The following is a 17,349-nucleotide window of genomic DNA, read 5'->3' on the forward strand; positions in this document are numbered from 1 at the left end:
TATAAGAACACAAGGTGTAAACGAAATATGATTACGTTGAAGTTGCCAACAAAGACAAATACGTGCTAGAAGAATATTATGGTAATTTATTCCATTTATTATTAGGACAAAATTTAGTGAGGTAGACAATTTTGATTTATCCTTTCTAGCTAAGGACGCTCTCTACAAGGCCTAACCACCAAAAGATTGCCACAATCACTGGTCTTGTGACCCCCGCATTAAAGACTTCCTGTGACCATTAATATATCTCCGCACAGGACATCGGATTATACAAAACCAAACTGTACTAACCATACCACAACACTCGTTTCTAGGGAGCGGCCGCCCGCTTCCTAACCGCGAACAGCGTGGGCAACCCGAATTAGGATTCGGATCCCTCCTTGGCTCACCTGTGGTCCACGCGGCCGTCCGAAGGCGCATACATACAACATCAACACTACATAGACCTACTCAATTACGTACAAACGACTTCATACAACTGGTACGCGCCTGTCTAGCTTTTTTAAGTTCACGGACCATTCCTCTCCGTGAAATCAGCTCCGACGAAGCTGTAAAAGCCCCCGGGCTAACAACAATAACTTAGATAATTTTTGTAATTATTAGATTTAATTATTCTTTTTAAGTCAAGTACTTCTCACGGTCATAGACTTTTATTCTTAATGTAATCAGTGGAAAAAAAGGCTTCATGCATAGTTGCGTTTGTTGAGGTATTTTAAAAATCACAGCAATGTCACACAGGTATTAGACGATTAGATTATTAGCTTCTAATGATTCGAATAACATATTTGTAATATATTACAAATATGTTATTACGGTATACCGAGTTATATACGGTATACCGAGTGCAGTAAGATACATCTATTGATGGAAATCCTTTATAATTGTCACAGAGACATGATCCAACATTAAATGTTGTTCAAAGGAATTTGTTTCCCGTCAACAAGATACGTTGCTGGTTTATCTTCCCGATTTGAATATAATATTAATTTTATTAAAATAATCTTTTTCTGGAAAGCAAAAAGATAAAATGTAGAAGATAAAAAGTTTCAACAAGAAGAGAAGGGTCTTTGATACTGCTAGACATAAGCATCTCCGATGAATTACTAATAGGATCGGTTTTAAGCAACTTGCATTCAGCGTCCTTCCACCTTAAAAATGCCTTAGGCAGAGGCTGCGCTTGTCGGTCCGTTGCGTCTACTTGAGAAACTTAAGCCTCCAGCAGCCATCTGTTCTGCGCGCTATGTGACCTGCTCAATGCGACTCCAACTGGTCAATTCGCTGAGCGATGTCAATTACTTTTTCTCGACTACGTATCTTCTCATTACCTCATGTATCACTGACTATTAGTGAACGGCTCGTGTTCTTTCAACTTTCATTACAAAAAAAAAAATACTCGGGGATTAATTCTTCAAGAATTAAACAAATATTGCACAAGGATTTTTAAAAAAAAATATTACAAAGTCGGATGTTTTTCTTGGAACTTTGCGGTTAAAGTTGGTATTACCACGAGGTATTATAACTTTTTCGATCGCTTTATATTATTATTGATTTCATTATATTTCCTGTATTTGGTAAATATCCATTCGGTTATCACATTTCTGATGAAAACCGTTATTTTTTAAATGAACCAGAGTTTGACAATTAGTGTTAATTAATTTATTGTAATGACTCACTAAGTTTTTTTGGTAAGTACTAGTTGCTCAAATGACTTTTGCAGTTGTCGCGGGCTTAATGATGCAGCGTCCGATGACGCAGATCCTAAACCTTTTTTTTAAATAGTAAAGCTCAGAGACTCCAATAGAACCATTGACTCGGGTCGCTATATTCTACTACATTACCGGATTGGAAAGCCATCGAGACCTTGGGTCGCTTAGGTAAGCGCGAGAGTGAGCTGACGAGACGGGGGGGGGGGGGGGGACCTTTGGCATGGGCTGTCACTGACGACGCATTTAGCATTCCGACAAAAAAGTGGAATTTCAATTTAATACACGTCGTCAGTTAAAGGCCTTGATATTATTATCGCAAATATGTAATAAATCAAACGCATACAACTGATCATTGTAAATGATACTGTGTTGATAATAATACGCATAAATGAATAACATGAATATATAAAAGTGCGAAATGAGGTTGCAAATTCTTTTAAACGTGTTACTAACAATAAGACGTAAATACTCCGCTTGTTCTTAAAAGCTTATATTTCGAAAATTCTTCGCAATTAATGAAAATTAATGCTTATACCATCGTTATTCTATTCACCGATCTACTTGTTATTCTAGTTATCATTTGACTCTTCGTTATTAATGCAGTAGCAAAGAAATGAACTTGTGCTCAAAAGAATAAAATTGAGTGCTTAAAAAACCAATTATCAATTACAGGGAAGAGCAACATGTGCCCGATAAACATGTTTATACGACCCGCCAAGCATTTCTAAAATTGAATTTATTGAATTTCTTTCTCACATTTCTCACAATGTATTATTATAAAATTAATTATAATAAAATGCTAGTACGTGATACACTGAAACAATTATTTAATAATAACGATCGATTAAAGCTGAGTGATGCACGATTAGAAAGCTGCCCCCGTATTATATTTACAGTACCCGGCGATAAATATTGCACATCGACCTTTGGAAAGAGACAATCGTCTAATTTCGGCTTTGTAGAGCATTATCTCTGTCCACACTACCTATATGACGTTTTGTCAGTCGTTTTATTTCGTGCGTACATGTAGCCTAATTAAAATTACTTCTCATTAAAATTTTCATGTATATTTATTTTTCCGTACTTACCTTTATTTTTTTTATTTTCCATTAAAATTTATGTATTTTCTAAAGTTATATATTATAAAGTTTTGTAAATTATTAATAAGTACATTTTGAGCGGCCCGCCAAAAACATTTTAGAGACTAAAACATGAACTGTATTACAACTCTGTATTGTTAGAAATGATTACCTACGTATGATATGGAATACATTAAACTAATAAATAAATTAAATTTATTATAAGTTCAATTTTATTTTTAAAAACTTGCAACTTAAGTTTATATGGAGAATGCTTTACATTTTGCCTACGGATATTACAGTACCACTTAAGGTTATATTATCATTATCATGTCAATCGATAGACGCCCACTGCAAGATATAGGTCTCTCCGAAAGATCGTCACGATGACCGATCTTTCGCTTCCCGGGATACATACTTTGTTAAAGATTTATCAGTCGTAATCAAAGAAGGAACCCTTAAAGTAGTTTTATATCTTTGAACTATTAGTATTGTTTGCGCTAAAGCTTTTATTGTTAGTAACCTTAGACCTCGCTCATAAAGCTGAAATTGGCTTAAAGCGACCTTTAATAATAATTAAACTTGACACAAATCATTGCGGTCGTAACCAACCGTTACCAGTGAATGTACTAACGATAATTATCCGTCTTGTATTTATCACGAAACTCGCTTCAGTACAATCAAACACATAAATTTATGTACAATACTTTGAAATTTTGACTTACTACAGGGCCGTAAAGTTCACAAGTTAATCAAGTTAATAGTACCACGTTTAATGTACGTGATTGTACATTATTATTTTCTTTATTGATCCGTATCGAATATCTAACAGTGTGTTATTTATAAAACTTATATTCTCCGTAATACATCTCTTACGTTTTTCTGGAAAGACTTAATAATTTTTATGACTGGTTTAACCAGCAGACGTTCTTAGCTATGAGTAATAAATTTTAGTCTTAATCAAAAATGTTATTTAAAAATAATAGTCATATTTTATACACATGATTATTATTTCTATTTTATGGTGCGTAAATAAGTAAAGGTACTTTTTCAACACGGGAACAAGTGACTTACAATTGGTCATATTAAAAAATATGTATTTTCGAAATAGATGACAAAAACACTTAACGATTGTTCTTGTGATTTATTTATCGACATTGCAAATTTAAGAGGCATTGAAAATTTTTTTATAAGGAATATGTCTTTAAAAGTATTACTAAATTTCTAAAAAAGTAATGAATGAAATCGGTAAAGCCGTTCCCCAAGTTATGGCAAAGCCAAGGGAAATTGGGATTATTTTCATACAGTTTGGTTATAAGTGTAGAAGCTTTAAAGGGGGTTAATGTTTAGTTCATTTGTTATCAATTAAAATATTAAATTACGCATTAAACTTGATTATTTTTTTACTATCTGTCCCAAAGGCTTAGTGCCAGAAATTATTGACCTGTCCCATTACAATAGAAAATATAAATTAGTTTTTTTTTATTTAAAAACTTTATATGTAAATAAGTGAAATGAGCTGTAGTATATAGCAGTGCTCCTCAACCTTTTCTCATTTACGGCACACTAAAATCTTTCCTAGAATCTGGCACACCGAAAGCTAAATTCGAGACACGAGTGAACGTGATGTGCAACTGTGTCTCAAATACAAAATATGTACAATGAAAAATTGTTAAATTTCAATTTATTAATTTTTTCCGTAGAACAGTTGTATTTGACCTACGGCACACCGGTTGCAGAGCACTGGTATATAGTGTTAGGTATGTTGTTGTGTAGATTTTAGCGATGTTGGGTTTATTTACAAATTATTTAGTTTTACCTCTTATATAGTTTTATAGTCTGTTATATAGACTTCGTCAAAAGTTATCGTTTATTTCTAAAAAAACCGTCTTTGCATCAATATATTCTAAATTTTTAACTGTTTTTTCAATTTGCGTTTCTATAGCGATTTCATATAAAATAAAAAAAATATTAATTTTATTCCACATTATTTCAAATTAAAAACGATTTCTTGGTAAAGTAATTCCAATTAAAACATAGTTTTGATGGCTGATCTGATAACTAAAATATATTTAAATAAATACGGTATATCCAACAGGCCTTCTTAGAAGGCAATACATTGAGTGATAGTTTATTTGGTGTTATCTTCGCCTACCACATACATACACGTTCCAATTAAAAAACAAACTTTTTCTTAGAACACAGGTATGCAGATTGTCTGATTAAAGACTGGTTCTGTACTGTGGACTCTAAGAATATTTATCTTGAGATATGGCTATATAATTATTTAATGGAATTTTTGGACGGTGTTATAAATATATTTAAGTACATAGGAGTGTACATTATTTGTAGTAGTTTTAGTCTCTGATGAAAATTGTAATAATATGTTCGTCTTTCAAAGACGTTCCGTTGCTTGAAATATCATCATCATCATCATTTCAACCGTAGGAGCCTCCCCTATGGATCCCGAATGGAATCAGTTGGAAGCGACCTGAGCCCAGTGATTTCTGAAGACTTTAATAACTTGAACCTTGTAGGCGGATCTCCTACACTACGCTTGTCAATCCTTGATCACCACTTCAGAATCTTAAAGCCTATGCAGTCATCTTTTGACTGGCACCTAGATATTAAAAGTAATCATCGACGGGAAAAAACTTTTATGAATCATGTTATGCAGAGCTAATACCTTGGTTATTAGTAAATTGTGCCAATAGTGAAAGTGCAAACTAAATCTTGTTATTTGAATCATATGTCCTTGTTTAGTAGTTAAAATAATCGACTTTATTTGTTGATATTTTGTACACAATTTATAAAATTTTAAAACCAGTAAGCGTAATTCAGTAAGTAGAAAGTTTACTGTATACTCTTTACGAAATTTGTGGGGGAGGCATACATCTAACAGTTGACGTGATACTATGGTTGAAATGATAACTATGCAGAAGCTCTAAATTATAAATATGTCATAATTTTTTCTCTCATCAGATCTGCTGGGCGATAACGTTGTTCTCTCTACGACCCTGGGCGCTTATCACCTCACGCGTAGTGGCCGGACTGGCGTGTTCGGGCTGTTATGTCGTCACGCCCCTCTACCTAAAGGAGGTGAGTACCACTTGTAAAAGATTAAACGTGATTTGAATAACGCTCTATTCTCTATTTCGATTGAGTACTTGACCTAATATGTAATGTTTTGTTATGTATCATGTCCTTAACTATTGTATTGCATTTTTCTATACTGGCAACTTTGAATTAAAATTGCTGACACGTAGTTAGATTCCAAATTCAAATTTATTTCAAATTATAGCTAACACAATTTTAATTCGAAATTAGTCATTCATTTGTCATTGTCCAATTCAATTTTGTATCCTGTAATTGACAAGTAGTGATAGACAAACAATATATTTATTACGATGTCATGAAGGAATGTGCAGGGTTTTGATTTTATAAAGTCTTGGTGGTGGTCCATTTTTTAGCAAACAGCACGTATGACTAATCAGCAGAACGCCATGTTTGAATCGTGATTATAAAATAAACATGGTCTTTATTTGGTTCAACGGAATACATAAATATTAGTATAGTAGATTATTGCTGATCAATTATAAAATAACTTCGTCGCAACTACACCCACCAACATACTTATAAAATGTATATGAACACAGCATGGTTCGAAAATTGGTCGATTATAGGTTTAAATGCTTTAAAAATTTTAATGGAATCAGGCGTTACCTTGCGGAAGTCCATCCTAAGTAAGAAAAGTACCAATATTTAGCTACTTCCGCAATGCGACTCTGTGTTTGGCACTAATCGGTGTAACATAACTCTTGATGATGCCCCGTCGGGGGGTGAAACACGTGTTGAGTGATTTGACGGTGGCAGTTGTGTAATTCGCATTGTTTGACGCATACACATTTATCAGCGGGCTGGCGGGTGGTACACTTTATTGCACAACTACCACGGCATGTGCGGAAGTGGCTAAATATTGGTCCTTTTCTTGCTTTAAAAAAGTAAATGTATAGGTCGTTTTCTGTCAATTAATGTATGTTACACCCTATCTATTATATATGGAGCAGTGAAAACACAGCGGACTGAGACTTATGGTCATAAGTCGCGGTTTCGATTCCCGGGGTACAATCTTATATAACTCCCACTTTGTGCATGAACTACATGGTATTATACCTGTTCACAAACAAGTTTCCAGAGGATGGGCAGTAGCATCCTGTGCATAAAATAACATCAGACTGGGATCGTCAACTCTGACAAGCATAGCGAATATTGTATATCCCACATAGATATCTTTGAGGTAGGTCTACGTCTTGCAGTAGGTGTCTATGGGCTGAAACGATAACGACACATTATAATATCAACTACAACAACAAGCGTTGATTAAGGCATATCCCCCCATAAAAATATCTTTGGGGGAGGCCTAGGCCTTACAGTGGGCGCCTTTGGTCTAAAACGACGACGACGATACCCCATCCAATAATCAATGGTTTCAGAAATAATAAATGACGTTATACATAAAAACTGTTATCAAAATACGGATTACTACATACCCATCCACACCGCGTCTATCGACATGTGTTCGCAATTCGAAAACCTTTTGGCCTCAACGGTCGCCTAGTTCTGATTCTGGGCATCTCCAGAATTTTAAATGATATATACTATCATCACTATCATTCCAGCAGAAGGACATTTAATGCTGGATATAGACTTTCTCCGTAGATTTACAATAATACCGATTGCAAGCGGATGACTTTAACAAGTTCATCTGTCCGCTTTATAGGCAAATGGAATATGCATTGATTTAATTGTTTATTATCCAACAGATTGCATCGGACAACGTGAGAGGTGCACTGGGCTCTCTTTTCATTCTGTCGCAGAACCTCGGTTACCTGGTGGTGTACGTTGCGGGAGATGTGATGTCGTTCGATGCGGTGATGTGGATATGCACTGCGGTGCCGGTGCTGCACATGTTCGCATTCCTCGCGATGCCTGAGACACCTGTCTTTCTTGTAAAACAAGGCAAATTCAAGGTATGTAATCAAACAATAGTGATCAGCAAAACTGAAAATTCAAAATTATTTATTCGAGTAGGCATTTATATGCTTTTGAATCGTCGATTGTTTTAACATTATAAGTAGTACAACTGGCTCGTGACGCTGATTTGCTGTGTCGGAAACTCAACAGTTGCTTTTAAAAATGAAATTTAACAATTTTTGATGTATACAATATAATATAGCAGTAGTAGCCCAGCGGCAGAGGTCAAAGAATTGTTATCGGAGGTCGCGGGCTCGATTACCGGGACAAAATTTTATGTTATTAACACTTTGTGCATTAGTTATATACGATTGCCACTGCTCAAAAACAAGATTCCCGAGAATGGGCAGCAGTGTCCTGTGCATAAAATAATATCACACTGCGGTCGTCAACCCGCCTGTCATGCAAGGCGATTATTGTTTTTTCCCCCATAGATATCTTTGTGGGAAGCCTTGCAGTCGACATCTATACAACTACATTATGATACCAACTATGTAAATATGTCAGCCAAGTGCCACACATTTCGGTCTGCTAAAAACTCTTGAAAGCTATAAGATTTGATTAATAATATAATTTTAAATTAGAACTAAGAAAAGGAAGTACCAAGATATATCGCGGAACTTTATTATATATGCGTACACTCAGAACGGTGATTGTTAATGCTTTGAAGACGAAATTTTAGCGTTACGAATATTTTTAACTCTCGTACTTCATGTGTTTGTAAAAATTTTTACATAAAATTTGAAATTATGTCGCATAAATTATATGTTGTTAAAAACGTATTGTGAAGCAAAAGTTAGAATACAACTTTCTTTAAAAGCACCTTTTAGGGAATATTTATCTTTTAAGATAAAAATGGCCTCTACAGCTGTATTTTATAAATATTGAATTAATATTAGAAGTACTGCTCATTATTATAACACAATAAGAGAGGATGCTATGAAAACAACGTTTGATTTGGAAAATTTGAAAATATCTCTACTATGTTTAAGATAAATTAAAATTCTAACTTTTTTATGAATGAAGAATAATTCTCAAACCAGACGTAATTTCTTAAGACTACGAATCGTAATATTTGTGTTAAGGATACAAGGCTTGATTGTCCTCGACAAACAAAATAATAAATGAAGCCTTTATTATTGTCTTTTTTATTACACTCTACATTACTTTAGATTTGAATCTATGATTTTACTTGATACTGTTTTGTTTACTTCGGCTGTTTAAACAGTATATACACGTTCAATTGTATGTTTGTTTCTTTGGGAATTTCTAATCTAAAGAATACAAAAAAGGTACATACAACTTCATATGATTAAAATGGTTGTAATTTACTGCATCTTCAATTATAGATGGATAAATCATGTCAGCCGATAGACATCCACTGCAAGGGATAGGCCTCCCCCAAAGATATCTATCTATGAGGGATATGCCATAATCGCCACGCTTGACAGTCAGGATGGCGATCATAGCGTGGTATTAAGGCTACACAGAGGATGCTGCTACCCATCCTCTGAAAAATTCTTTGTGAGCAGTGGTAATCGGTTAATCGGTGTAACATAACTCCTGAAGATGCCCCGTGGAGGGGTTAACCACGTGTTGAATAGTTTGGCGGTGGCGGTTGTGTGATTCGCATTGTTTGCCGCATACGCATTTATCAGCGGGCTAGCGGGCGGTGCACTTTGTTGCACGACTACCACGGCATGTGCGGAAGTGGCTAAATATTGGTCCTTTTCTTACTTACTTAATATTGTATCCCGCGATTCGAACCTACAACCTACGATCGTAAGTCTACTTTTGGGCTATGACTGCTCAGGTCCGAGCGTGGTCCTCTCCATTTCTCTCTGGGTGATCTTCAGCCTTCATAAACTACTACGTTTTAATCCATCACCGATAATACGCACTGGTCACAGACCTTCGTCTTGAGATATTAAGATATTTTGGTCGATAATACATCTAATATTATACACTATCATTATCATGATATAAATATTAGAAGTAATCATTATAATCAATAAAAATAATTTGCATATAAGTTCAAAGAAATTATGTTTACCTGTTAAAAATGAACTACAGTTTACATCAAGGGTTAATAGATGTAGGTTAAAACATTTATAATGACAAAGACAACGGTTCAGTGTAGTAAATAAATAATAATCCCCCAGGAAGCACGAGCTGCATTGGCCTGGTTGAGAAACACGAGTGTAGACGATAAGAACTTGGAAGAGGCGGTGCAGCAGCTCGAAAGAGAGGAAGAAATCGCAAAATCTACGAAAAAAGCCAGCTGGAAGAGCATAAGTAAGTTTTAATTATCTTAAGATTTTGATCAGACTCGTGATCGCTTCATGAAATATTTAATAAAGTTTTTTTGGCAATCCCTGGCTTACATTTTGTGTGCAATTAAAAATTGAACTCACGACCTACACTCTGAAATAGCAATCTTTAACCATTAGATCATCACACTTTTCAAATATAGATCTAGACTCTAGAAATATATAAATATATTGATATGATTAATATCAGGAAAATCATTAGGTAAACTATTTACTTTGCTCGTAATTTCATTAAGGAACATCATAGGAAGTTAGATGAGATTTTTGAACATATTTTTTGGCACCTATTGGCGGTATAATCGTTGAACCATTTCTCTAATTGCGTTCTATATAGTAATGTAAATGTGTATCTGCATTTTATGTTTATTTTTTATTCTTCTATTCTCTCTATTTATCATGTATGTATAGCATAATATTACATATATTTTATTAACATTTACACTCCTATTTACTTGATATCTCTGCTGCCTAATAGTGAAATTTATATGACTTTAAGTCCGCTTTTAAGCAATCTTTTAAAAAATGAATAAATTATGAGGGACGAAAAGACAAAATACATTACAAAGGTAAGATATCGATATCATAAACATATTTTTTAAAAATTCGCAATTCGAAAAAAGAAAAAACTGCAACCCATTAAACATTAAAATTAAATACGAGTATCTCTTGTTTGTTTTGCAAGTCGTCTCACTGTCTGGTCTACTTCAGTGCAAAGTAATTGCCTTCAGTTAGTTTACATCTTTTGTTTTGATATGACATATCTTTATTATAATTATTTATTTAGTTATCTTCTGTCTACAGACTGCATATGACAATTTGTTTGACCTGCAAATCACTGATTAAATTCATTCTATACACTGCACTTGCTTTAGAGCACTGTTTTCCTACCTTTTTTGTGCCATGCTCCACATAATTATTTCTAAAATTATGGTCCCCTATGTTATATTAATAATTTTTATATTAAAGAGATAAGATTAAAATCGAGTCGAGTTTATTTTCGATTTGTCTCTCTTAACAATGAAATTGCCCCCTTGCGTTAGCCCCGCGTTGTGAAACACTGCTTTAGAATTGTTTATGTAGAAGTACTAGTAATGCAAAACACTGTTATAAGCTCCGTGTGTAAAATAACCACTACTTCCTCCTACTCTGTAGAAAAATAATAAGCAAAGTAATAGATAGAAATAAAAGCTAATAAAAATGTAAAAGAGTAATGAGGGATGTATGAAAGGCGTTACAGAGCGAAAGGGAAAGACAGAAGAATTGTGGCAAAAATAATAAGAACGAAAGATCATATGATGTATAAAAGAAGATAATGAAGGGGGTACAAGAGGCTCCCAATAGCGGGGGCCATTAAAAAAAAACTACTATGTCGACATAATTACAAAGATCAACACTATGTTAAAAAAAAATTAAAATGTCGATAAAATATAATAGAAAAGTGTTGCAGGGATTGCATTCCTCCAGTGTCCAGTATTTAAAAATCGATAAAATCTATTGTTTATCTCCATCAAACTGATTTGTTAAAATAGTATATTGCGTATGATCGAAACATTCGTATTCCGTATCCCCGCTCGATCAGTACAGTGTGGCATTAAATCGATTACTTGCAGTTGATTCCCGTGATAACTAGTTATAGCAATGCGATGACAACACGCCATATGATTACATCGATTGTATGGACGATAATAAAGTGATATTATTGAATGTAAAATAGGCGTATTGGAACCTTATTATCAACTTCGATCGTAGATCACAGATTATGTTTAATAAATTCATGTGTATTATATAATATAAGACTTTTTTTGTTTATTTTGTCATTATTATCTTTGCTCTAATTTTTTGTTTGCTTATGTATTTAATTAAGAAAATAATTTTTGTTGATACTAATTTAAATAAAAACATCGTGAATGTTTTTCTAACAACTTTATGTTAGCATTGTGAAATACAAAGAATAATATAAAAAATACAAAAATCCGTGAGGTAACAGCTATTTCCTAGATCTACTAAGACCAGATTTATTTGGGTAGTGTGTTTTGAAATATTAGGGGGACCGGAAAGTAATGTCGTTTCTGCGCATGTCGATATTTGATTCTCATTATGTACTTGGAAAACCTTGTATACTAGATGTCAAAAGGTTGTTGATAACGAAGGTGAATATATTGTTGATTAGGAATAAAAACTTGTTAAAAATGTAGTTGTGTGAATTAAATTTAAGAAAGCGACATTACTTTCCGATCCCTATAATATATGATATATTATTAGTTACTGTAGTATAGTATCAATTATAAATTATATAACACTTCTTAGTCTTTTTCTCATGATTGAGGATCGTAGTCAATGTCATGTCATGTCTGTCTCCACTTCCATTTATCTACAGGATTTCCTGTTTTCTACAGAACTTACAAATTCGATTCGTCAGTCTTGCTAATAAGTGACCGTCCACAAGGCCTTTTATCATTTATATTACCAACAATTATAAGTCTTCAGATTTTCTTCTGCAATATGATCGAAGTACTTATGGATTCATAGGAAGTAAACTGTGGATAGTCGGGTCTTTATTTTGAGCTCTTTGAATATTGACTAATTAATACGATGCGCTTTCTACAAAATTCTTTACATTAGACGCTAATACCATATCTTAAATGCATCCATCCTTTGCTTTTTACAATACTTAAGCGTACAAGTTTCCAAGAAGAAAAGAGATTCATTTTGATGTTTCTGTATTACTATTTGGATGTGTTTACATTTCGGTACTTCCTTCAGTCGATAAAAGGTCATTGGATTCCAAATTGTATGCAATTCATCCTAAGGTTAACAAATTTTTTCTACTAACAAAAGTATCACGTGTTTTTTTATTATCATAAATTGACATTATAGAAAACAAATGTGTGACATTTTCACAGCAATTTAAAGCAAAAACCGTTCATTAAGAAAACAAAATTTTGCCTTGCCTTTTATCATATGTACAAGTTTAACATTACATATGCAAATTTAAAGTCCGATCTTAGCCGTTATTCGCCTTTCTCTTGATCAAGTTTCACGTTTTCCCTACGTGCTATGTTAATCATATTCTCGTATTGACATGTACTGCCATTTATGGATATTATTTTTTTCTATCTTAAACTAGTTCTCAACTGTGAAAAATCTGTATTTCTAAATATTAAGACCTGTAGGAGGAGTAGTGTTTTAAAATTTAACAGATGTTAGATTCTGTTATTAAAATGGGTGTCGCTGTGGGCGTAGGGAAAGCGGCTATGTATCTGGCTGCACTCGATTGCTAGTGTCCGACTTGGCTCCGCGTACCGCAAACATTAAAAAAAGGTTTAGACGCATTACAACAACACGTAGTGTATATAGTTAAAAACGGATTGTATTATACACGAAATCCACTTAGATAGTCGTCTATATAGATTCATTCGTTAAACCAATCGGAAGGGTGCATTACAGACTTTTCGAAACGTATTGTTACTAAACCTTAACTTAACCTTACTTAAAGCACCGGTTTAATAATATAACATTTGTCGAGTTAGTCGTTCGATTGTTCAAATTCTGTACGATGGCATATTTGCTTACACAGCAGTTAATAACTTGACACAGCTTCATTGCCAGCATTGTTGTCATATTACTTCGCACGATGCCGGTGCATAAAAATTGGTTTGACGCGAGAACAGCAGCTTATTTTTAAACACTAATGTTTTCTGAATTTGTGTTTTGTTTCTTTTAATAATTTGAAGTATTATTCATATTATTATCCAAATAGAATCATTTATTATGACCACTTATACAATATATACATCACGAGACGAATGCTAGAAGAGCGCGAATTTAAAAGAAAATAGATTCAGATTGAACTCGCTTGTAATGAAATCCTTCAAATCAATGCTACGAAGGCTCCTAACGCAACCTGAAGAAGACCCCATTTGATTTTTATAAACACTTTCACAATAACCTTAATGAGAAATTCATTCCACAGCTCTATTATTACTTAGAAAATGTTTTACACTGAAATAGGATTTTTAGAAGTTTTTAAATTTATTACATGACAATTCAGATGTGAAATCGTACACGATCACCAACAACAAGTTACAAATTTCATGTAGTTTTGAGTAAAGTATTACCAGCTTATCTTTATTTATATTGTTAACATAACTTCTTATATGTGTTAAGATTATTATGCACATAAAGAAAATTATTATATATAAGTCGACTATATCCACGGTCGTTTGATCTCTTTCCTTCCATTTTCCTGACTCTATCAAGAATTCCAATTTATAGTTAAATTAACACAAGCGCTGTGACAAAAATATCGCGGTATACGTTGCCAGCTATTTGCATAATTTAATTATAATAAAAAAAATATCCAATCAAGTTTTTTTACAAGTTTATTTTAATAAAGTTTTTAAATTTATTGCAAGGTAATTCATCAGACATTATACCTGAGTTAATATCGTATGGGTACGAAAAAATGGCTTGATTACTCTAGTATGTTTCTATTTTACATCGTAATATGTGATAACATTTCCAGTTCAAGATAAAGCGACGTTCAAAGCGTTCCGCATCGCAGTGAATGTGATGCTGTCGCAAGAAACTTGCGGTTACCTGGTGGTGCTCATGTATGCCGGGTCCATCTTCGAGCAGGCCTCTGAGTCTATTAGTCTGAAGCTCAGCCCCAACAAACAGACTATCGTCGTCGGCGCGATACAGCTGCTGGGATCAATAGTCGCCAGTTGCATTGTGGAGAAGACTGGGAGAAAGGTAAACGAGTTGCATTTTTGGGTTTGACTTACTATTTAAGTGTAATTTTTTCTGTGCCCCATTTTTGCGGCCTCTGGTTCAACCACTCTTGCGGACGGGGCCTTTTTTTCCACTATATTATTTCAAATAACTATGTAAGTGGTATTAGCAGTTTGTATTTGTATATATGGAACTTAGTCTAAATCTCTTATGTAAGCAGCATTGGTCGAGAATCCACTCTGGAGCCTCTCAGTTTTGCATTGACTTTTTTATGAACGTGACCATTGCATAACAAAAGCCAGCGCATTGGCAAGTTGAAGTGGTAACGGACAGGTCATCGGAAAGCCCAGCGCAAGACGTCCTGGATCTCCTCGTCTTTGGAGAACGCAGTATACAGACTTACAACCGCTTTTATTAGAAATCCATGAAGGAGGCTTAGATATAGCAATGGAAGTCCTACTGCTGAAATGGTAATAAACAAACATCTATTCAAACATTGTTATATTTCAGTGGCTGTTGGCGAGTACATCGTTCGCGACGGGGCTGTCGATGTTGGCGCTGGGCGCGTGGTTCTACATAACGTCGATGTCGATCTGGCTTCCGGGCTGGTTACCCGTGCTGGCTATGTGTCTCTGCATATTTGCGGACGCGGCAGGGTACCAGCCGGTTCCCTATGTCATCACCTCGGAACTCTTCTCTTTCCAGGTAAGCGGAGGCACAAGTGCTTTCTTTTATTTATTTATTTTATTGTGGTATGGGAAATCAAAGTTACCAATATAGCTCGAACAATTCGTTCTGGTTCAGGTTAGTCGTTGGGACTGAAAGGTGCTCGAGTGGCGACCACAAGCTGGTAGACGCAGCGAGGGTAGGCCTCGTAGGCCAGGTGGATCGCTAATATAGTTAATAGTCCAGGTCAGGATAGGATACAGGGAGTGGCATTCTTTTGGGGAAGTCTATGACTTGCAGCATGCGTTTAACGGTGTACATGATGATAGTAGAGAGTGAGACACAAAGAGTGTTATATATTTTTATCCTTTGAGGGGTCCCCTCATAGAGTAGATCCCTTAAGTATAAACTAACTGTAGTTTCAATGAAAGTCGATGTATGCTATAAATTGTTTCTATTTTATAAAATTTATATTATTTTGACTTTTATAATGAAGTCAATTTTTTGATAAATGGTGAATGTTTTGCGGATCCTAAAATAGCTTTAACTTTACTTTTAGAAATAAAATTAGGGGAGCCCCATAAAAAACCTCGATTCGGACTGTTACATATATATTTTTCAAGTTTTTTAGACCGAGTTATATATCTTTATTATTCACAGCACCGTGGTATGGTTACTTCATTCGTGAGCAGCGTGGACGCGCTGAGCGACTTTCTCCAAACAAAAGCCTACGACCCACTTCTAAAACTTCTCGGCATCCATTGGGTATTCATCATGTTTTCTTTGGTCTGTTTCGTTGGAACCGTCTACACGGTTCTCTACGTTCCGGAGACGAAAGACCGAAGTATAGAAGAGATTTACGCTATTCTAGACCGCAAGAAGGAAAAGAGGAAAGACATTGAAATAGGAAAAGAGTCTAGTCGTCTATAGACTATAGGTTAATTGACAAATTATTATTAATTACAATTCCTTTTTTATTGTTATAGTTCATTTTTAATACTTAACGCAAAAATATATTAATTTCTTAAAACAAAGATACTTAATGAATAGTTAATAAATTATTTTAAAATGTCATTAAAATTACCTTTAAATAATTAATAATATAAATGAAATATCAAAACATAAGATCGATTATAATTTATGAAGTACTTTATGGCAAAAATAATGAGATCTATTTATATTGGAGTTAAGAAAAGAGTGACTTTAACTACAGCCCTTGACCGAATTATAAGGGCTTAAAACTGGTCATTATGAACATGGATTTATAGTTTATCCACTGTAAGTAAAAGACGGTATATTAGTTAATATGATGAGTCACTATTTTCTTAAACCTACTTGACTATTGTCTTCAAATATACAAAATAGTATCATTCCAAAATTAGATCAAATGTATGCCTGTATATCGTTAGTAAAATCTCTTTATTTATTAACACAAATAGTGATAGCTGAGACTTTCAGCAACTTTCTTTACGTACCATAATAGCACACTGCGATTGCCAACCCTCCTGCCAAGCGTAGTGAATATGGTATATTCAAACAACACCAGTCACAGAACGTCTGTCTGTATTAAGAAAATCAGAAGGTTCTGGATGCAGGCTGCTCTGATCCTATTTTAATTTTAGCGGTCAGGCCTGTGATCTGCAGTGGACATCCTATGACTGAAATGACAGTGATGATCATGAATAGTGATATGATTAAATTTTGGATCAATCTATTGAATATATAAATTTGTCATACAAGTGTTTTAAAAAGTTTCGAATTATTCAAGCGTTTTATAACGAAATCCGTTTCAATTTTAAA

General features: G+C 34.2%; 1 protein-coding gene across 1 annotated transcript in view; it reads left to right on the forward strand.

Moving 5' to 3' along the window:
* LOC137925537 (solute carrier family 2, facilitated glucose transporter member 8-like) overlaps nucleotides 1-16,724 on the forward strand; it is a 41,388-nt gene extending 24,664 nt beyond the window's left edge. The window contains exons 4-9 of the mRNA XM_068768996.1: nucleotides 5,768-5,884; nucleotides 7,609-7,815; nucleotides 9,982-10,114; nucleotides 14,675-14,904; nucleotides 15,394-15,588; nucleotides 16,210-16,724. Of these exons, the coding sequence (XP_068625097.1) occupies nucleotides 5,768-5,884; nucleotides 7,609-7,815; nucleotides 9,982-10,114; nucleotides 14,675-14,904; nucleotides 15,394-15,588; nucleotides 16,210-16,479 (1,152 nt within the window). The 3' untranslated portion in view covers nucleotides 16,480-16,724. The remainder of the gene's footprint in view (nucleotides 1-5,767; nucleotides 5,885-7,608; nucleotides 7,816-9,981; nucleotides 10,115-14,674; nucleotides 14,905-15,393; nucleotides 15,589-16,209) is intronic.
* The last annotated feature ends 625 nt before the right edge of the window (nucleotides 16,725-17,349 follow it).

Source organism: Battus philenor, unplaced genomic scaffold (assembly GCF_028537555.1).
Source record: "Battus philenor isolate CCGP_79_NKW_IND1 unplaced genomic scaffold, ilBatPhil1.0.hap1 SCAF_27, whole genome shotgun sequence".
Taxonomy (NCBI): Eukaryota; Metazoa; Arthropoda; class Insecta; order Lepidoptera; family Papilionidae; genus Battus; species Battus philenor.